This window comes from Eumetopias jubatus, unplaced genomic scaffold, assembly GCF_037043125.1.
Source record: "Eumetopias jubatus isolate StellerSeaLion01/CBP00866 unplaced genomic scaffold, mEumJub1_p1.0 scaffold_11, whole genome shotgun sequence".
Taxonomy (NCBI): Eukaryota; Metazoa; Chordata; class Mammalia; order Carnivora; family Otariidae; genus Eumetopias; species Eumetopias jubatus.
In genome coordinates, this window is record NW_028274817.1 from 43,113,642 (window position 1) to 43,136,072 (window position 22,431).

General features: G+C 40.5%; 1 protein-coding gene across 1 annotated transcript; it reads left to right on the plus strand.

Moving 5' to 3' along the window:
* Positions 1-11,136: 11,136 nt before the first annotated feature.
* Positions 11,137-22,103, plus strand: MORF4L2 (mortality factor 4 like 2). Its single transcript, XM_028095592.2, has 4 exons — positions 11,137-11,225; positions 12,600-12,687; positions 19,088-19,192; positions 20,556-22,103. The coding sequence occupies exon 4, from the start codon at positions 20,580-20,582 to the stop codon at positions 21,444-21,446; it is 867 nt and encodes a 288-aa protein (XP_027951393.1). The 5' UTR covers positions 11,137-11,225; positions 12,600-12,687; positions 19,088-19,192; positions 20,556-20,579; the 3' UTR covers positions 21,447-22,103.
* Positions 22,104-22,431: the final 328 nt, after the last annotated feature.

Below are 22,431 nucleotides of genomic sequence, written 5' to 3' on the forward strand. Positions count from 1 at the left end.
TTTTTCCAACTTAATTAAGTTATAAAGGGAAAGAATGGAATAGAAAGTGAAGGACCAAAGTGTGTCATATCATATCAGCCTCAGAGGCACATTTTTGAGACTGCTGTGACACATAGACTATAGACGATTTAAAGGCCAAAGGTAATCTGTAGCTGAGGAAACGGTCTTTGTGATGACCATTCAATCCTCAATCTCTGCCATGTTAATCATTGGCTGATACCCATATTAGATATCCACAGTCCCCATAGAAAGAGGATAGCTCAAATCTTGGCACCTGTTAGGATATGACAGGTATAAAATGGTCATGCCAAGGGGTGCCTGGCTGGCTCAGTTGGTAGAGCATGTGACTCTTGATCTTGGGGTTCTAAGTTTGAGCCCCACATTGGGTGTAGATATTACTTAAAAATAAAATTATTTTTAAAAATGGTCATGCCAAGCTCCAAATTCTACAAACTCGTTGTCCTCCAGGGTTCCCTTGTGAATTTATTTGTGAATCCCTTAGGCTTATACTTCTTTTAGCCTTTCCCTAGAAGAAACAACCTGTTAGGACCATTTGAGTGGCTTAAGCTTCAGGTTTGTCCTTTAAGGAAGGATACAATATGGTTTCAGAATACATTGTTATCCTTCTATGAAATATACTCTACTATTTTCTTCCTGCCCATCTCTTAGGATTTCAAATTCCAGATGTATGAACCCTCTTCACCCAAGGCCACCTAACAGAGAAGAGCAATGGATTATGGACATTTATCTCATTCATGTCTATCTGCTACTTCCGTATTCTCTTTCCCTGATAGCCTGGTGATGGATTCATATTCAGGGTAAAGGATTTAAGGGAGAAAGAGAGAGTCAAAACCAATGAACGTATTTTCAAAATGTTACTAATACCATTTTTTGATGTTATCCCTCAACCAAGAGATAACCAGTTAGGACTACAACTACAAAACAGTTTCCATTTCTTCCCTTTATTCTTCCTTGGAGCACGGCAGAGGTGCACTGACTTTCCGACATCCCCATTTGCTATCTTCCTAACCATTTGGGAAATGAATCTAAGATGAAAAGAATCCATCCCCTGGCATTAATGTCTACCCCAAGGTGAGGGTGGGTACTTTCTGATTATCTTTGGAAGGTTTCTTGGAGCCACATTTTTGTTTCAGCCCCCCTCAGGGGACAGAACAACTCCTCAATTTTTATGGGAAAATCTAATTCTTTTTCCTGTCATTCCTTGAGTTTCTCCACTCTGGTTCACTCAAGGGGTACACCTTGGAGACCTGTTTACTTTATTAGGCCCAGCCTCATAAGGTTAAGGAATGGCTATTCCCTGAATGCCCTTACAGACATTCTCCACCCCGCCATTTAGTCTCCTCATGGAAGGGTAAAAGTCTAGTGTGGGTCGGCACAAGCATCCATTCTCTGAGTCTGACTCCTAAAACTCCCAGTTTTACAGAGGATCTAACCCAGAGATTCACGCTCTTAATGCCCTGAAAAGTCTCCCTAATTGAGCCTAGGTAAGGCAAAATCCCTCACTAGAAATTTGAATCTATGAAGTGGGTGATCAGTATGAAGAGTGTGCTCAGTTGTGAACTCCATTAAGGTAGGAATATCTTCTTCTTCTGTAACTAAGAGCACAGTGCTTAAAACAATGGAGGTGGACAATAAATATCAGCTGAATGAACAAATCCAAGTGTTAAAGTAAGTGCTTTGGGTTCTAGTGCCAAATCTCTCTGGTTGGAATAATCAATGAGTAAGTTTTCTTGTGTTTTTGGAGGAGTAAGTGGTATCAGGAACAGGTATGAGAGAATATGAGTCACAAGATAACCGGGAGGCTAGGGCTTGGGGTAAGGTGAGGTTGGAGCTCTTTGGGTTTTGTTTGAATAGTTTTTTTGTTGTTGTTTTTTAAAAGCCAGTGTTATGTAATTATTTCCTCATTCCATAATCAAAAACTTTTAAAGCATTCTCTTTGCCCCTAGATGTAAGAACAATCTCTTCAGGCTGGCTTTCACCTACCAATATTGCCTCATCTCCCTTGGATTCATTCATAAATTTTTGTGGAACACCCACCACAATATGCCAGGCATTGTACTAAATATAGGGCAATACAGTGAAGAAGAAACACAGCCCTGGTCTCAGAGGGCTTATATTCTGGTGGGGGAGACAAACTTGGATTAAGTTATTAGAGAATAATAAAATGGAGAAAATGTGAAAGTATTATGGAAATATTTAAGAGAGAGACTTGACCTAGTTGTGGTTGAAATTTGGGGAAGGGATGTCCTGGAAGGCTTCCCTGAGACAGAGACATTTAAGATATGACCTAAAGGGAAAGTAAGAGGAATGGAAGCAGGAAGTACACAAAGGGAGGCGAAGGAGAATGAAGGGGTTGAGGAGGAGAGTTTTAAAGAAGGAAGTGTTGTAACAGATTTGCATTTTGCAAAGAACATTCTGAGTGCAGTGTGAGAAAAAATTGTAGGGAGACAAGAGTAGGTCATTAGTTGGAAATAGTCATAGCTTAAAAAGTGGAAAGTAGTGGGTGCTAGGGGAACATAAAGCAAGGGTACTTAACCTGGAGATCAAGGAAGTCTTCCTGAAGATGTGACATCTCAAGTACCCAAAGTCTGGGTTAGCTATAGTGATGAGTTCGGGGGTGAGGAGTTGAAGAAAGTCTCTGACACAATAACCTTTTGCTTTAGCCAAAGCAGTCCTTATTTTTGTAATGCTCTGGTCCCAACCTGGAATGCCAACTTCCTTTTTCTTCTAGGCAAATCACGTCTATCTTTCTTTTTTTTTAAAGATTTTTTTATTTATTTATTCATGAGAGACAGAGGAGGAGAGAGAGAGAGGGAGAGAGAGAGAGAGAGAAGCAGAGGGAGAAGCAGGCTCCCAAGGAGCAGGGAGCCCAATGCGGGACTCGATCCCAGGACCCTGGGATCATGACCTGAGCCGAAGGCAGACGCTTAACCATCTGAGCCACCCAGGTGCCCTCACGTCTATCTTTCTAAGGCCATCTCAAATCCCACCTTCTTTTTTTTTTTTTTAAAGATTTTTTATTTATTTATTTGAGAGAGAGAATGAGAGATAGAAAGCACGAGAGGGAAGAGGGTCAGAGGGAGAAGCAGACTCCCCGCTGAGCAGGGAGCCCGATGTGGGACTTGATCCCAGGACTCCAGGATCATGACCTGAGCCGAAGGCAGTCGCTTAACCAACTGAGCCACCCAGGCGCCCTCAAATCCCACCTTCTTTGATCATGCCCAGATATGGCTTCTCTTGCTTCTAAGCTCCTATCCCATGTTTGTCACTTAGCATTTAAAGATACGCTATTTAGTATTTTTACTTATCTTTACACATATCCCCAAACTCCCTGTAAGATCCTTGAATTCATGAACAGTCTTCTATTACTTTGGCATCATCCTGGGTACCTAGCCCAGTGATGAGTACATTAAGTTACTCTTATTAAATGAATGAATGGCTGGCTCAGTCGGTGGAGCATGCAACTCTTGATCTCAGGGTCATGAATTCCAGCCCCATATTGGGTGTGGAGCCTACTGGAAAAAAAATGAATGAATGAATGAATGAATGAATGAGTGAATGAAGCACTATAGTCCCTGAAGGGCTCCTTTAGTAACTCACTATTATCTGTGAAGCTGACTTGGAAAGGGGTCTGCTTTCTCTGAAAGATTTCTGTTACTTGCATTCAAAGACCTAAAATTTGAAATCGACAGCTCCTTCCCACTGGTCACTGCTTTTCACCCCCTTCCAATCCCACCCCCCTCTCACCACCACCACCACCTTCTATTGTTTCTTCTGTCTTCTGGTTGTCAGCCAGGATGAGAAAATGGTCTAGCTGTCCTCAGAGACTTACGCCAGCCTGGACGGCTCTACAGTGCCATGGAGGGCCAGGACTTTTGTTTACAGCTGGGACCATGGTGAGGTGGTGAGCACAGCTGACAGCCCCACTCTGAAGCAAACATCAATCTTCCTCTGTCCTCCCAGCCAAGTTTCACAGACCAGCTCTATTGAAAGCTGGCGGCACCCGCCTGGGTCTCACTGACGTCCCACCCACAACTCTGGCCTAGGAGCCGCTGGGTGAATCTCGGCTTTGTACCTTTTTAGGAACTGCCCTTGCTCTCTTCTCTGTTCCCAGTTTCTAATCATGTTACCTCAACATTCAGGGCCTTGAAAGAACATGTCCTCCTAGGTCCACACACCCTAAACAATGCCCCACCTCTCCAACCATGTCTCACTCCCAGCAGCATACCAATACCCTTCTTTGTTCAGTGGCACAGTAAAAGCACAATGACAAGAACCAAACCACATCGTTTTCAATCTGTACTTTATGGAGCCTACCTTTCCAAGCTCAGCAGACAGGTTCCAGGTCCTTGGGTATGAGTGCATGTATGCGTGCGTGCACATATGTGTCTGTGTGTGTGTGTGTACTCTGGAGTCTTCAAAGAATACCTTTTGAGATTCCAAGTGGGGTCTTCTTTGCCACATATTCTGCTCCCTGGGCCCCTCCTTTCTTAGTAGGTTTGCCCTCTCCAGCACTCATCTGGGATGAGAATGAAGCCTTTTTATACTACTAGCAGTCTCTTGCCCCCAGGTTCCCTTTGCCTGTGATTCTCTGCCTGCTGGCTAACACAGCTTCCATCAATTACCTGATGCCTGGTTTTCCATGGTTTTCAAACTCCCCCTACTCCCATTTGCACAAGGGATATGATACACTTCTTTCACTAATAGTGGCTGATTACAGCAGCTTCTTCAGGGGTCTGGTGGAGGGGGACTACAGGCCAGAGGAGATTCTCCTTCTTGAAGATCTTATCAGAATGTCTGATGCACAGGCCTTTTCAATTTAAAATCTCCCCTCCCCAGATTTTTACATGGCACATCACTACTAATGGGGTGTACATTCCACCCCACCCCTAGGTTAATTAGTGCTCTTCTAAAGAGTTCTCCTCCCCCTGAATGATGGAGCACTTTTATGTTGTTGTTTTTAAATGTTTTATTATGGAAGACTTCAAAAAATACACCAAGGGCGCCTGGGTGGCTCAGTTGGTTAAGCGACTGCCTTCGGCTCAGGTCATGATCCTGGAGTCCCGGGATCGAGTCCCGCATCGGGCTCCCTGCTCAGCAGGGAGTCTGCTTCTCCCTCTGACCCTCCCTCCTCTCATGCTCTCTCTCTCTCTATCTCATTCTCTCTCTCAAATAAATAAATAAAATCTTTAAAAAAAATACACCAAAGTAGAAATAATAGTATAATGAACCCCCATGTACACATCATAAAGCTTCAACAATTTGAAGATGCAGCACTTTAAGTACTTCTGGTTTGTCCTCTTTAATAATATGGCAGCTGAAGTTTTCAAAAGACATAGCTTTCTTCATTCCCAATAAAATGGGGACTGTGGGTGCAGGTTATAAGCATAAGCAAGTTATCTCTGGAAAACTGGCTCAAGGCATCCTCTTGAGGCAATGATCAGATTGTAGGAGTCAACATACACTGGTGATAATCAGTCCTCATCTCTGTGGGTTGATGTGTAACACGGATAACATAACATGATGATTCCAAGTAAAGCCTGTGGTTCACAAAACCACAAATTTCAGTATATTTCATGCTAAACTACTGACTCAAGAAGGGGAAACCAAGGCATTAAATGCAGGGTCACCCAAGGACTACATTGATTAGATTTAGGGTCTCAGTCATTTGAAGTAACCTCTTTCTACTAAATGGATGGGTCAGTTGAAGCAGGGGTGGGTTGATTATAGGAGGAGACAAGAGCTAGAAGAGAATACCTTAAAAGGATAAAACTTTCCCATGACTATTTCCATCCTTTGCCCTGTCTGTCATAGGCGAGCAAACTAGACTGACACAGAGTAATTTGCTGAACTGGTTTGTGAAATCCCTGTGGAATGAGGCAGGTATAAATAGATAGAAAAACATTATTACTAAAGAAATACCATTTTGCTTAGCCTTGAAATATTAAGTTTTTTTTAACTTTTAAATTAACCAAAGTCTTTTAAAAATCATCCAAAAAACTAGTAAGAACCAAATGAAAAAATATCAAAATAACCTAAGAATGCAACAATTTCATCTACTATCCAGAAGCCATGAGAGGATACTGGTGACCCTATCTACTCTCTCCAGAAAAGACTGACACTACCTTCCAGACCTAGGAAGGCTCTTAGCCACCAGGTAAGGGCAACAGATACTGTTAGACAGGGCAGGGTGCCCCCTGCACAAGGGTGCCCAATGAGAGGGAACACGCAGAGGCTGAAATTCATTCTTCCACTGCCCTGGTGGAGCTCCAACACCCCTGAGAAAGAGAGATATTTTTCTCATTGTTTCACTGGAGTGGACACTTCTCTACAATTTGTCTGCCCCCAGGTGGCTCACATTTCTAATGAGCACAAAGGCATTGTATGAGCAAATGGGGGCCTTGAAAATTAACGGAGAGATCTTGGAGCCATTGGTGTTCTCTCTGAAGGCTGGAACTGTAAACTCTCTGTCTGGACTTGGGTCTTGAAGCCAAACAAAAAGTAATTTCAGCTATCTTTCCTTTCCAGTTGAAATGGATTGTGAAGACAATGATTCAGCTATAAATGCAAAAGGAAGAGTAATTTGCACTCTCTGAGGACCCACTAAGAAGCAGGAATCTGCTGAAGCTTTACCCTACTTAGTAAGTGGAAGGGGCAGGAGAGTTTTCACATTGGAGAGGGTAGCATTGCATAATGAAAATAAAACAAAACATGGGCTTTGGAGTCAGAAGTCTGAATGCTTGTGAATGCTTGCTCTGCCATTTACTAGTTGGCAACTTGAAGTGAGTATTTAACTTCTCTGGGCTTCAGTGAAGATTCCCTAAGATAATAAATGTAAAGAACTGAGCACAGTGCTGACTGGCACATAGAAGGCATTCAGCTCCTGTCTTTTTCTGCTACTACCCTGACTCCAAACTTAATTCACATTATTCACATCCTCAGCCTTGAGCTCATTCAACAGAGTAGCACATAAGGATGGGTCCATTAGAGATAATATTGGAGTGAGAGTTAGGAGATGTACGTCCCAATGCCAGATATATCCTCTGTTATAGTACATTGGGTAAGTTACTCCCTTCTCCTGACTCCGTCAATAAAACAGGAGAACATACCTAGCCCTAATGCTGAAAGGAAAAAGCAAAGGAAATCACTTTTCTTGGGCACCTGCCATGAATTATACACCATGCTAAGTCCTTTTACATACTTTATATACTCTAAATCTGCACTGTACCATAGAGCTTTCTGGGATGGTGGGGATGTTTTGTATCTGTGGATGTCCAAGATGGTACTAATACTAGCCTTAAGTAGCTATTGAGCCCTTGAAATGTGGTTAGTACAACTGAGGAACTGAATTTTTAATTTTACTTAACTTTAATTCAAATTTAAATACCCAAGTGTCTAGTGGCTACTGTTTTGGATACCGCAACTCTAACATTATGAAGCAGGAATATTTGTTCCCACTTAATGTATGGTAAACCTGAGGCTCAGAAAAATTAAATAACATGAAAGTTACATAAACAGTAACTAAACAAGATTCAAAACTGAGCAGTAGAAAGCTTAGCAGGGTAATACTGTCAGATATACAAGGAATTACCCAGACTCCACCACTTACAAGTTGTATGACCAAAGAAAAATATAGTCTCTAGAACTCACTTTCATCATCTATAAAATGATGATAAACATCACTGAATTTACAGGCCTATTGTTGGGATTAATGTGTATAGAGCTATACAGTGTGGCCCATAATAGGCTTTCAACAACTGTGTTTCCTCACCACCCTGATTTCTCTCCCACACATAGATAAGGTTCAGACATAAACTAAAAAAGAGAAGTGTAGAGTAGAGAGAGCATTTGGGAAATATAAAAGCAAGAAGGAAAACACTCATGAGCTTTACATGATATCTTATTATAGAATAGATATGAGGGAGGGTATGAAATCATCAAAATATTTCCACTTATTTGGTTTGCTTTCCTGCCCTCTTCTTGGCGCTCTAGTCAATCTTATCCAAAGCAGGGAACAAGGTATCTGTTATGTATTTTGAGGCCCAGAAAGACAAGCTATTATAGCTGAAAAACAGAGTACTCTCAGGGGCCTGGGCTTGAGAAGCAGGTAAAGTTCAAATCCTGACTCCCATACTTGTACACACCGAGAAAACAATTGAACACCTCTATACATTAGTTTTTAATCTTAAAATGGGTCTGATAATATGCAGGATGTTGTATACCTGAAACTAATATAACATTGTATGTCAACTAGGGGCGCCTGGGTGGCTCAGTCGTTAAGCGCCTGCCTTGGGCTCAGGTCATGATCCCGGGGTCCTGGGATCGAGCCCCGCAACGGGCTCCCTGCTCAGCGGAGAGCCTGCTTCTCCCTCTCCCTCTGCCTGCCTCTCTGCCTACTTGTGCTCTCTGTCAAATAAATAAACAAAATCTTTAAAAAACAAACATTGTATGTCAACTATACATCAATGAAAAAGGACAAATTTTTTTTTAAGATTTTATTTATTTGACAGAGAGAGACACAGCAAGAGAGGGAACACAAGCAGGGGGAGTAGAATAAGGAGAAGCAGGCTTCCCGCAGAGCAGGGAGCCCGATGCAGGGCTTGATCCCAGGACCCCGGGATCACGACCCAAGCCGAAGGCAGACGCTTAACGACTGAGCCACCCAGGCGCCCCAAAGACAAAAATTTTTGATAAAATATGCAGGGTATCTCAATAAACGTATCATTTATTACCTCGCTTTGCATTCTATAGCACCCTCTAGTGGAGTGTACAAAAATCAGCATTGCATTTCTGCCTTCCAAAACCGTGGTTTTAACTTCAGTGTACATTGGAATCACCAGAACAGTGTAACACAGATCACCAAACCCTACCCCTAGTATTTCTTATTCATTAGGTTTGAGGCAGGGCCTGAGCATCTGAATTTCTGACAACTTCCCCCAAAGTGATAATAATGCTGCGGGTGTGTCTCGAAAACACTCTTTGAGAACCACAGCTCTAAATCTCGCCCCCTCCCCTGTGTGTGCATGTGCACATATACATGCACACAAATGTGTATGATTGGCAATTTAAAGATATATTAATTTTTGTTTTTTGAGCTTTATTCATACCCATCTAATAAGGATTTTGTGAGGAATAAATATCCATGTAAAGGATATGACAACAGCATCTAAAATATAGAAAGCAAGCAAGAAAACTGAGTATCACAGAACATAAATCGTTTGCCCAAGGTCTCACAGCTGGTAAGTGGGGAATTAAAATTAGGTCTCTAACTCCAAAGACATAACAAAGTGTAGCAGTACCACAACAAAAATAGGGTGCAAACACATATTTAATAAAAATTTCAAGAGAAAAAGATCAGTTTTCAATATCAGGGTCCAAGTTTTTATCTGTCTTTATTGACTAAACAGCCACCTAGATTTTCCACTGGGGAATGTTGTTAGCATTGGAAAAGAAGATGCACAGAAAGGATTCAGATCATCAACATCTGGGCCTGGGGTCATTCATCAATTCTGAGCCCCCAAAAAAGGCAAGGAGAGGGCTGGAAGGGGTAATTTTTTTAAAGAAGAAGCAAGGAAAAACATCTGAATCTAGGGCCATAGTCCTCTGCCTGGTTGGGCTATTTTCAAAAGTTGATTTGATTTTTTCTTTAGCAATGAAAGGTATACATGATCCCTATACATTGTTTGTGGAGTTCAACAAATCAGAAAGAAGGGAAACAAAATCCCATAATTCCAGGGACTAAACAGCCAATCCTTTGCTGGGATTTGGTGGCATCTAGTGGCAGACTCAAGAGGTATAAACCTCACCCAGAGAACTTTCTGGAAAACTAGCTGTGTGCGTACTTGCCTGAAGGGCACTGTGCTTGGAGATCAGGACAAAAAGGTAAGAGAGCCTCAGCCCCTACAGAAATTCGGAGTCTGTGTGTGTGTGTGTGTAGAGAGAGAGAGAAAGAGACTGGAGGGGAAGGCTATCACATTATATTACCGGCAGAAAATTGTGTTTGTGCTAAGAGAATGGCAGGCAACTTGGGGGGGGGTAGGAGAGGATACTAGGGAACAGGAAAGCTGCACCTTGGAATTGCTAACATGGGGATGGGAGTGTTTGGCTCTTAACTATTGGAGGGCTATGGTTTAGAACAGGATTTTGGCAACAGAGAAAAACGTGGGAAAAAAGTATTTTTAGGGTCTTAAATTGAATCGCTAGGAGAGGCCAAAATATTTCTGGCAAAGGCTCTTTATTGGTTATGGTCGCCTTGACTTATTTTCCTTCTCATTAGAACAATTTTCAAACTTACACAAAAGTAGAGACCATTCTGTACACAGCGCGCGCGCACGCACACACGCACGCCCCCGTCCTGGACACACACCGGCCCCAACGCTGTGTCCCAACGCTACGGGCGCACGCCTGCGCACACCCACCACCACCGACGCCACGAGGGCTGCCGCGCATACATCCCAACCCCAAGGCTACGCGAGCTCGCCTGCACACAAACAGACAGGCCCCAACACCACGCCCCATACACCCACCACCCCAACACATTAAAATCCCCGCTCCGCTTTTATTTTTCTTTACTCCGACAGTTGCGCAAGAGGCTGGGGGCGTGGCCCCAAATTTGACCTCGCGCTTCCCCACTCGCGGGAACCTTAGCTCATTTCCGCCCATCCTGTTTCCGCAGGCCACGTAGACACTTCCTTTCCCAGTGGAAAAAAAAAAAAACCCATAATGCCTCCCTGCAGGAAAAAAAAAAAAAAAAAAAACCTCTGGTCAGGGGAACTCTGGGTCGTGAAAATAGGCCACGTGAACACCCTGCCCTATAGACTTATGACCCAACGGCTGTCGCGCTTTTGGAGGGCGGGCTAAGAACCTAAGAGGGCGAGCGTCATTGGCCAGAGCACGCACTAAAGGAGAAAGATGATTGGCTTGCTTCAAGCCTTAACCGTGAAGAAGCAGGTTGCTAGCACCCGCCTTTACTGCGGCGAAGTGTCATCGCTGACGTGTTAGGCCTCGTCCAATCATTTGGTTATGGAACATTCTAAAACTTAAACAAGACGATTGTGATTGGCTGGAGGCTATAAGCCCACCTCCAGGGTGACGTGTCTGCCTATGGATATCAGTTGCCAGAGAAACCTGGCTTTACTATGGCGGTTGGAGGGACGGCAGTGATCACACGTCGGCTGCTGGAAAGAACTGGATTCTCGTTTCAGGTTTCGGGGTGGGGGTGGGGTGAAAGGGTTGACGATTTCTTTTTATCGTCGCATATATTGACAGGATTAACTAATGGTTTCACAGTTGGGCAGAGCTGCGTTCGAATTCCTACTCGCCAACGCCCAGCTTGGGCTGGCTCCTGTTCTTTCAGCGTCTCGGTTTCCATGTTTGTAAAATGGTGATAATAATAGTATCTACCTCAGAGACGTGTACCTCAGAGGCTCGTACTGTGTGTTAGTGCGTATAAGGCACTTAATACCAATCCTGGTTCCGAAAGCTATTCGCTGTTATTGTGGAGTGAAAAACCCGCGTAACAGAATGAGAAAAAAAAAACATAAATTATGTAAAATCGTTCATTATAGTGTCTTTCCTGCCCATCAAATTCTTTCCTATAAGAAATTCGAGCTGTAAAAGAGACACATCAGTCTTTGCTGGTGAAATAATTTACTATTTGAGAATTAGCTCAAAATAGCGGGGATTGGAATTTTCCATATTGAAAAGTTTAAAAGGCGGGGGGTGGAGGGAGATGGAGAACGAGAGCGATCAAGAGATGAACCACATGCGATGAGTAGGCCTTGTTTGGATCCTGATTCGAACACACCAACTAAAAAAAAAAAAAAAAAAGCTGTTTAAGATGCATCGGGAAAATTTGAAGACGGGTTTGATGGTTTTTTAAGGAATTGATGTCGATTTTTTAGACGTTACAATGGCATTAATGGTTATGTTTTCAAATTATCTTGTAGAGATAGGAAAATATTTGCAGATTAAATAATAAAATGTCTGGGAATGACTTAAGATACGTTGATGACTGGGATTTGCTTCAAAATAATCTCAGCGGTAGGGGGAAGTGGGGAGGGGTATAGACGAAACAAAACTGGCCCTAAGTTAATAATTGTTTGAGCTGAGTGATGGGGCATATGGGGTTCCTTATATTATTCCGTCTTCCTTGGTGTATGTTTGACATTTTCCATAATAAAATGCAGAAAATCAGCTATTCGGTGAGCTTAAAAAAATCGGAGTGGGGGGAGCAGTGGGTGGGGTTATAGATGAAACAAGATGGCCTTCAGTTGGTAATTGTTGAAGCTGGGTGATTGGTATAGTTTAATAATACTCTTCCTTCTACATTTTTATTAATTTGAAATTATCCTTCATAAAAAGTATAAAAAAGACAGTTACTTTATCAAAAATAAAGATAAATGCACAATAAAGTAATTTTGAAAATAAAACCACAAGAAAGGAAAAAGAAACATTTGTACATTATCAGCTATAGTGTCCTTTGTGTGTGATAAAATGCATTGGTTAATGGAGGGAAAAAAAGGATCTCATATCTTTTTACTTTATGTCCTTTTCTGTCCCCTTCTTTGACCTTCCAGGCCATCATCAGAAAAGCTAAGTTCGCTGTATAGTAAGGATCAGAAGATCTGATCCTGATTGCAGAACCATCCCAATTACAGAATCTGGGTAAGTGCCTCCCTTCTCCTGGCCTCAATTCTCAAACAAGATAATTCCATATAACCTTCCTAACTGTCCAGGAATATTTTGGAGATTAATAAGCGGCTATCTGGGAAAGCACTCTGAATTCTAAGAAGGAAAGGATGGGTGCTTCCAGTATAGCAAGTGCCCAAACAACAGAGGACTGTATAATCTTACATTCTTTGATAAAAGATGCTACAATTGATACCCTAGAGTTAGTTCCATATATGTGTATATATATGTATAATTCTTTTTTTTTTAAATTTGTGGCATCTCATATACAGCATAATTTAGTGGTTGAAAGCAAATACTGACTTCCTTAATTTGAATTCTGTCTCTGCCACTTACTATGTGATCCTGGGCAAGATACTTATCTCCTTTTGTCCCTAAATTTCCTCATGTGTAAAATAAAGACGATAATAGTTCCTTCTTCATAGAATTTTTGAAGGGATTACATGTAAAGTACCAGGACAGTGCTTAGCACATATAAGTGTTTGCTTTAATAATGATTATGGTTCTGTTAGTCCTTGTGGTACATCCTGGTTTACCTACCCATACATACACTCTTAAACTTCTAAAAGCAGTGGATTCTTCTGTTTGGAAATGTAAAAAATTAATACTGTTGGTTTCTTCCCTGATTTTTCCAGAAGCAGCAGTTACCACTAGAACTGAATTCTGAAATTATGACTTCTGGCTTGTCCTAACAATCTAGAAAGATACTGAGTATATTGATCATATTTATTTACAAGGGAATTTCCAGGAGCTATAATTTAACTAGGAAATCATAACCATATTCAGTCTGCTAACAGCTTTTGTGTCATTCCTCCTTTGTCTCAGACTCAAAAAATATGTTAAACATAAAGGAAGTGTTCCAAGATCCAGAAGAGAATGGATATAAATGTAACTGGCATGGTATATGTGTATTTAAAGGTTTATTCCAACAAACCATAGGAGATGTTGTTCACACTTCATTTGTGACACACCCATACCAAAATGTTAGCCTTTGGAGTCTGCATTCCTAAGTGGCCCATCACTTGCGTGAGGGGATGAGGGAAGGTTTTTTCAGTGACTTGAGAGCTTCATTTTCCAGTGGAGTCACTATATTTTCCTTCTAATTTTTTTTTTCTCTTCTGAAAGCTGGGTTGCGGAGGAGGGCGCTGCCCTGGCGGAAAAGATGCAGTAGATGGGTAGGCACAAAACCCCTTTACAGGAGGCCATTTGGAGAATGATTAAGGGCAAAAGGGAGGGAGGGGGGCTGTTAGGCCAGTAGGAGCTCAGAGAAGGCAAGGTCCAGGGTATCCTGAAATGGAGAAAGCCTCAGAGAGGAAAAGGACCTTGACCTGCGCCTCCAAGAATGGGCAGAACCTAGGAGGGGGGAGGGAAACCAGTCTGAATGGTATGCCTACAAAATGTATTATACACAGTGATAATTCACTGAAAAGTCCAGCTATGTGTGAGATCTAAGAATAAGAATAGATCAGAAAATCATTGAATATGTGTATTTTAATACAGATTTTGTCATGTAATTGGTATGTGAATATATTATCCTTATAATGAAAAGGTTTAAATATTACAGAGTAGGCTTAGGTTTCCATTTCTGCACCTCCAAACTCTTACTCTTTCCAGAGTTAACCACTGTTCTCAGTTCTATTTCCTTCTAGATCTCTAAATTATGTACCTGTTTAAAAACATACATGGATATATATATAAAATATGTTTTGTGTTTTCTTTTACATAAATATGGTATCACGCTATAGGTATTGTTTTTGCAACTTGCTGTTTTTATTCAGCGAATTATCTTGGATGTCTTCATGTCCATTCATAGAGTTCTTTTTGATTCCTTTCACAGTGGCATTGTTTTAACTAGAATGATAATCCATGTTATGGATAAACCACATTTTATCTTTCCAAATCACTAGTGATAGACCTCCAGGTTGACTCCAGTGTTTGCTACTTCAAATAATGCATCAAACATCCTTGGAAATCATTTACAAGTATTATTCTAGGGCAACATTTATGTCTTTATGATAATTAAACCAATGTGATACTGGTGTGAGAACAGATACCACTGTGACAGACCAGGTGACCTAGAAATAGTGATAACCTCTAACAATTGAATAATCAGAAATCATTGGGAAGAGAGTACCTTAAAAGACCCATGTACATCTAGGAATTTAGAATGTTCTATAATAGCATTTCAAATCAGTGGGGAAAGGATGACCACTTTAATATTAGGAAAAGTCCCATATTTGGAAGAAACCATAGAAATACCAAGAAATACAGGAAATCATTATTAGAATATTGATTTGGGAGCATTTTCCCTGGATGTGACATAAATGCCAAACTTCACAAAGGAAAAGGTTGACATACTTGTGTGATTACACACACACACACACCCAGAGAAGGAAAGTGAGTTTGGAAAAAATGTTTCCAACATACCCAAGAATACTTACGATTTAATTCTTAGAAATCAGTAAAGGAAGCAAACAACCTAGTGTAAAAAAGAACAAAAATATTCACATAAGCAAAACATACACATGAATGTGTGAAAGATGCTCAATGATATTAACTACATACTAGATAAGCAAATTTTTTTCCAGAAGATGTTTATCCCATGTTGCTGAAGCTGTAGGTGAATAAACTTTAACATTTTTGCTGGGAGTACAAATTAAAGTGGTTCTTTACAAATTGAATTTGCCTCTATCTCATCAAAGTTATAAGTATACCAATCCTTTGAACAGTTCCACTTCTGAGGATAGTCCTGAAATCCCTAATGCTCTAATATATCTGTACACTTATGACTATTACAGCATTTCTGTAAAAATGAAGTATTGGGAACAACCTAAATGTTAATAAGGGACTGGCTAAATTCTGGCACATAGAGATTATAGAGTAATGTGGATATTAAAAAGAATGAGCTAGGTATGTGTGGACAGAAAGATGCCCATGACAAAATGAAAAAGGTGTGGAGCAATATGTCTCACCAAATCAAATATAGAATACACATTTAGTTTTAAAGGTTATATATTGGTGTGAATATGCACATAGGATTTGAAAGCTTACACAGTCATTCTGGGATTGGGGAGGGGAGCTAAAGGGAGAATTCCCCCACCTTTATGTATTTTGGAATTTATACATATGTTAAGATTACCCATAAATGGTACCACAGAATTAACTGCTTGGGGAAAATAATGCAGATTTTCAGTCTGTAACTTATAAAATAAATTCTGGATGGATTAAGAAAATATAAAACCTCCATTAAAATGACATCTTTTAACAGTGGAAGGGGAAACTAACATTTCATTATATAAAACTTAAAAATCTTAACATTGGGCACTATAAAAGAACACTAGGAAATATTTGCCCCAGACTGACAACTCTTGGTATATAAAGAGCTCCTATAGATGTTAAAATTACTAAGAACTGAATGGGCACATGACAAAAGCATATATTGCCATTAGAGGCTTTTTAAATGTTAAAGCATCTCTAATAAAAACAACTAAACATTTTATCAAATTCTGTAAATGAGCCTAGCCACTGCTGACCAGAGTACAAGTGATAGTTTTACACACTACTTGTAAGGTTCAAAACTGGTACAGCTTGGGAGGAAGTAATTTAGCAACGTGTTATTACCTCTTGACCCACTAAGTCTGCATCTGGAAATAATAAAAGGAAATGACAAAAATGCTGTAATAGTTTCTGCAGGATAAATTGGAAAGGAATCACTTTCCATTAAGGGTGTTTAGATTAAGGTATGACCATTGGTGAAATACACAGCTCTCAAGATCTACGTATATTATGTTACATGGGAAAAAATAACTAGTTGTGATACCACGTTTTTTAAAAGGGAAGGTTAAGGTTTGATAACCAGTATAAGCTCACCTCTGTTTAAGCATTTACACAGAAATTTAGAAAACTAGGGCAAACCTACGAATGTGTTTTCTCAGTGTCTGGCCTACCCTAGAGCTGACATGTAGAAGACAAGTGAGAAAATACTTGAAGACTCGTCCCTAATTTGTGCCTCCATTTTCTTCATGTGTTGAATCACTTCCTCACTTTGAATCGCTATTGTATACCCACCAGGGACCTAAGTGCTGCTCCAAAATATATGCTATATGTGTAACACAAGACCTGTGGCAAATAGATTAATGGTGTGGTTCTATAAGCAAAAACTAACACGAGACATTTAAATACTGAACTCAGGAGTAGTAACGTCCACTTCGTATGGTATTGGAGGTGGGAGAGAAACATGGACTAGAGTTGGAGATTAAAGGAGAAAAGACTTCTGTGGTATTTAGATGGAGACAAGGGAGAGAGCATGATGGGAGCAAAGAGTAGGTATACTAAGCCAGTAAACAACCATTATTAAAGCCTGAAACTGAAGACAAGCTGGCAAACTCAAAGTTTAAAATGGCCCCAAATTAAGTAATCTATAGTGCAAACTTCTTAAATGAGTGCAGAGCACATCCGTCACTGATCATGGAGCAGTGTTAAGCTGGGAAGGGAGGTACAAAGTGGAAAACTATCCAGAAACTTGTATTACAAGTAGGAGCCAGACATCAAAAGGACAGGTATTCCCTTCTTTTGATGTCTGGTTTCTGACTTCCAGGTAGTAATAGTTGCTTGTTTGATCTGTAGGATACTCGGATGAAAATAAAGGTACTGAGACAACTTCTATAAAGGCTGTTTCCATGGCTTTATTCACTGGTCACAAATGTTGACTCGTGCAGGTATTTTTCTGTATAATGTCAGATATTTCATTGAGACTTTGTAAGAGTGATAGAAGAATTTGTAGAGAATGACAGAACTCACCCAGTTAATTAGAACCACATAGAATTCCTTTTTCTAGTTCTATGAATGAATATATGAGATCAATGCCAAGGATGTACAGTAGGTTCAGCTATCATTTTCAAGTTCCTCCTCAGTAAGGAATTGCTGAAGACTAAGACTTCCAAAATACTTCCTGTCCAGCCTGGCCTCGCTTCTGTTATACACAGTCTGGCTGGCACTGAGCCATCCTGGTTTCTTTAGTTGGTATTTTAACTACACCCCTTGTTTAGTGGAAGGTCTGCACTGTATTAACTGAGGTGGGTTTTCTGAATTTCGTCTATATTACTTAACTAAATTCTCTGATACCCTCATATACCTCGTCCCCTCTGTCGTGGGCACAATGAATGTTTGTTTAGAAATGAAACATCCTTTTTGTAAGCTTCGATAGCTTACAATGTAATGCCATGACACGCTGGCCACTGTCTGATCCTTCACAGGATGTGTCTGTTTATCCCTCTCAGGCAGGTGTCTGATTCCCACAGGGTCAGTATCCGTATTCACAGATTTTGATGCTTTCTTGAGGGGGAGAGCCCTTTGCCCTTTATTTTTTACTTAGATCTTTGTGTCCTTTTAGTGAGAGGATCTCATTTGGTTAGTGAAAGCTCTGGCACTCAGGCCTCTCTCCCCAATAACTGCTTTCTCTGATTCAAGGCTCTGGTTGTCTAGCATTTCTTAACCTCTTATTTCCCCACCTAGGGCTTCCCTGACACCTGCTCACATCGTTTTAAGGGCTAAGGATTGGCTGAGGAGCTTTTTACGTGGGTGAAAGTCATAGTTATCGGAGAAACCTGGTTTAAGTCTGATCCACCACCATCCCTCATTTTTTCCCAGAGGTTACCCTGATTTTAACAGTATGGTATTGATTCATCTAGATACTTTTCCTATGCATTTATATCAGTTTAAAACAGGAGTTTGATCACATTCACTCTACGTAAGAACTATATAGGACTGATAGTTAAAATTTCTCGACCTGTGCTCTCTCTTCAGTATCCTGTTGTACATATTATACCTTATGCCTGTTTACCTAATAATGTAGACTCAAGCGTCTTTCCATATTCGTACATGGTTCTCTGCTTAATTCATTTCAATGTTCTTCCATAGTGTGCATACATAATCTGTATTATGAATATATAGGTGTTTCCAGTTCTTCAATATTAAAAACACCACTGCAGTGAACATCTTTGTATCCATATTCACATGTATTCCTGCAAGATACCGTGTTTAGCCAAATCGTATTTATAAAGTTTTTAAGAACCTGTGAAGTCAAGGGATAGTTTTGCCTCATTCCATAGATGAGGAAAAAGAGGCTAAGAGAGCTTATATATCTTGCCCAAGTCCTCACAATTCATAAATGGCAGAGCCTAATTGAAGTAGAAATATGTCTAACAGTGGAGCTCATATTTTCTCTGATACTACAGTTTCTCTGATATTATATATCATATATATAGCTCATATGTTTTCTCTGATATTACAGTCAAAAATTACGTTTTTTTTTTCTTTTTTCTGTATTATTTCATAAAAGTTCATCTTCATTGCAGATACCTGTTTTCCTTTCTAGGTTGTGTCTCCCACCTCATTCTTCCAGACCATCCCAGGAGATATAGGAGGTTCCATCGGGGAAAACACTAGGAGTTCTTGGAAGGGAAAGAAGGAAGAGGATTATGTAAGTCAAAAAAATTGCTTCATCTGTCACACTATAAGAATCATAGAACACTATTTTTTCATCTTTATCTCACAGTTCTCTCTGCTGCATTTTGTACTGAATATTCTTCCTTGCCCTTCTTAAGACTCTCAACTTCTTTGGCTTCCAAAACAACATTCTCCTAATTCTTCTATGGCTGCTCTGACCATTTTTGTTCTGTTCTTGGTCTCTCTGCTCACCCCTTAAATATTCTTTTTAGGTTTTTCCAGAATTTCATACTTTGGTGCAGTTTTTCTTCCTCTTCTTTCCATGAATGATTTTGATGGCTTTCATAGCTTCCAGTAGCAGCTGTTTGATGATTACTCTCAGATCTCCGTTATGGCTCTGACCCTCACCTGAGGTTTAAAGTTAAATGTCTAACTGTATACCTCACACTTCGTAGATCCAGTACTGAACTTCTTTCCTCTCTAATCCACTTCCTCCTTTAGATGCACTCTCATTTGGTGATAATATTAATGACCTAATACCCCTTCTCAAAACCTGGGAATCATCACTGACTTCTCCCTCACTGATTTATCACCTCCTCCAACAAGCTGAGACTGAAAGCAGTGTCATGTACCATTTCTTGTTTGCTCCAAAGTACTCTGTGCCTATAACTGTCATTGTACTAACCTTGTTTTTTTAATTGCCACTTGAGATATTTGAATCCCTAGCACCTAGCATAGTACCTGTCCCAAAACAAATATGCATTAATGTATGATGACTAATTGAATGGATGAATTATTTCTTTCCTATTACTTTATTGCTGATTCTAAACTAACCATTAAAATCAGTGTTTTTATTAATTCATTAATTACCCAGGTTTAAAATTACAGAGCCACCTTTGACTTCTCCCTCTTCATTTACCAAGTTCTATATTTGGTTTCTCTTGACTCTGTCACCACCCTAGTTCAGGCCTACCTGGACTCCTACAAAAACATTTTACTGTTACTCATTTTGCCTCCAGTCAACTAATCTTTCTTATTTCTTTCAACTTGTCATTTCTCCTGTTCAGAGTATTTAATTTCAATTCTGCCTTCTGCAGTTTTATTCCATTTAATTCATTCTTTTTCTAAAATTATATTCCTGTCTTTTGAGTGGCACCAAAAAACTAACTTTTGGTCAAGTCCGATTGAGTGATCGGATGGGGGGTGAGAGTAGTGGTTGGTAGTGACGATCAAAGAGGGTGGAAGTAGGAAGTCACTTACAGATGATCCTGAACTAGGATTTGAAATCCAAATTCCCAGAGAATAGCTTCTGTTTTACTTTGGTGGGCCTTTAAGAAGCAGTGTGTGTTAAAGGTCACAATAGAAAACAACCAAGTAAAATCCTTTATATATTACAGTGGTTGGAATAAAAACAGGGTTGAATGAGTTCCAGAAAGCAGGGTTCTCAAACTCGTGGACAACAATCTGCAGAAGAAGACAACTTCAAAAAACCAACTAGAAGCAATATGCAGAGAAGTAAGATGAGAGGGGCCTCCTCAGGAAAGAAGACTGCTGGTCCACAGCAGAAGAATCTGGAACCGGCTCTCCCAGGCAGATGGGGGGGTCGCTCTGCAGAGAACCCCCCTTCGGGATCCGTGAGGAAGACAAGAAAGAACAAGCAGAAGACTCCTGGAAACGGAGATGGTGGCAGTACCAGCGAAGCACCCCAGCCACCTCGGAAGAAAAGGGCCCGGGCAGATCCCACTGTTGAAAGTGAGGAGGCATTTAAGAATAGAATGGAAGTTAAAGTGAAGATTCCTGAAGAATTAAAACCATGGCTTGTTGAGGACTGGGACTTAGTTACCAGGCAGAAGCAGCTGTTTCAGCTCCCTGCTAAGAAAAATGTAGATGCCATTCTGGAAGAGTATGCAAATTGCAAGAAGTCGCAGGGAAATGTTGATAATAAGGAATATGCGGTTAATGAAGTTGTGGCAGGAATAAAAGAGTATTTCAATGTGATGTTGGGCACTCAGCTGCTCTACAAATTTGAGAGGCCCCAGTATGCAGAAATCCTCTTGGCTCACCCTGATGCGCCAATGTCCCAGGTTTATGGAGCCCCACACCTACTGAGATTATTTGTGAGAATCGGAGCAATGTTGGCATATACGCCCCTTGATGAGAAGAGCCTTGCATTATTGTTGGGCTATTTGCATGATTTCCTAAAATATCTGGCAAAGAATGCTGCATCTCTGTTTACTGCCAGTGATTACAAAGTGGCTTCGGCTGAGTACCACCGCAAAGCCCTGTGAGGGTCTACTGACCACTCACTGTTACGTCTGGTATCTGTAAACACTCTTTTTGTTCTTAGTCTTTTTCTTGTATAATTGATGTTCTTTAAAATTGTTAATGTATAACAGGGCTTATGTTTCAGTTTGTTTTCTGTTATGTTTTGAACAGAAAATGAAAGGAGCACAAGCTCCTTTTCTCATTTCAAAGTTGCTACCAGTGTACGCAGTAATTAGACAAAGAAGAAACATTCAGTAGAACATTTTATTGCCTAGTTGACAACATTGCTTGAATGCTGGTGGTTCTATCCCTTTGACACTACACAATTTTCTAATATGTGTTAATGCTACGTGACAAAATGCCCTGATTCCTAGTGCCAAAGGTTCAACTTAATGTATATACCTGAAAACCCATGCATTTGTGCTCTTTTTTTTTTTATGGTGCTTGAAGTAAAACAGCCCATCCTCTGCAAGTCCATCTATGTTGTTCCTTAGGCATTCTATCTTTGCTCAAATTGTTGAAGGATGGTGATTTGTTTCATGGTTTTTGTATTTGAGTCTAATGCACGTTCTAACATGATAGAGGCAATGCATTATTGTGTAGCCACGGTTTTCTGGAGAAGTTGATATTTTAGGAATTGTATTTCAGATCTTAAATAAAATTTGTTTCTAAATTTCAAAGCAAGTAGTTTGCAGCGTGCCTTTAATATTACTGAGGCTGACAAGTCAGCAGGCTCAGGAAAGATCTAGGTGGTACCAGAGGAGAGTTCTGACTCCCAGTGAAAGAATTCCTTTTTCTGTTGGGTGTGGCAGCCAGGAGTATGCTATCATGCCAGTTCCCCTCCCCTGCCCTCTCACTGTGGCTTCTCAAAGTGTGATTGCTTTCTAGTGCTGCTTAGAAGAGGCAGTTTTGTTCCTGATGCTCCTTGTCCCTATGTAAGTTGGGCTGGTATAACAGAATATTTAGTGGGTACTCTAACAGTCCCTTACACTTGTGCAGAGCTTTGCT

Coding starts and splice junctions, on each gene's coding strand:
- MORF4L2 (XM_028095592.2), top strand. CDS start 20,580: ATGAGTTCCAGAAAGCAGGGTTCTCAAACTCGTGGACAACAATCTGCA.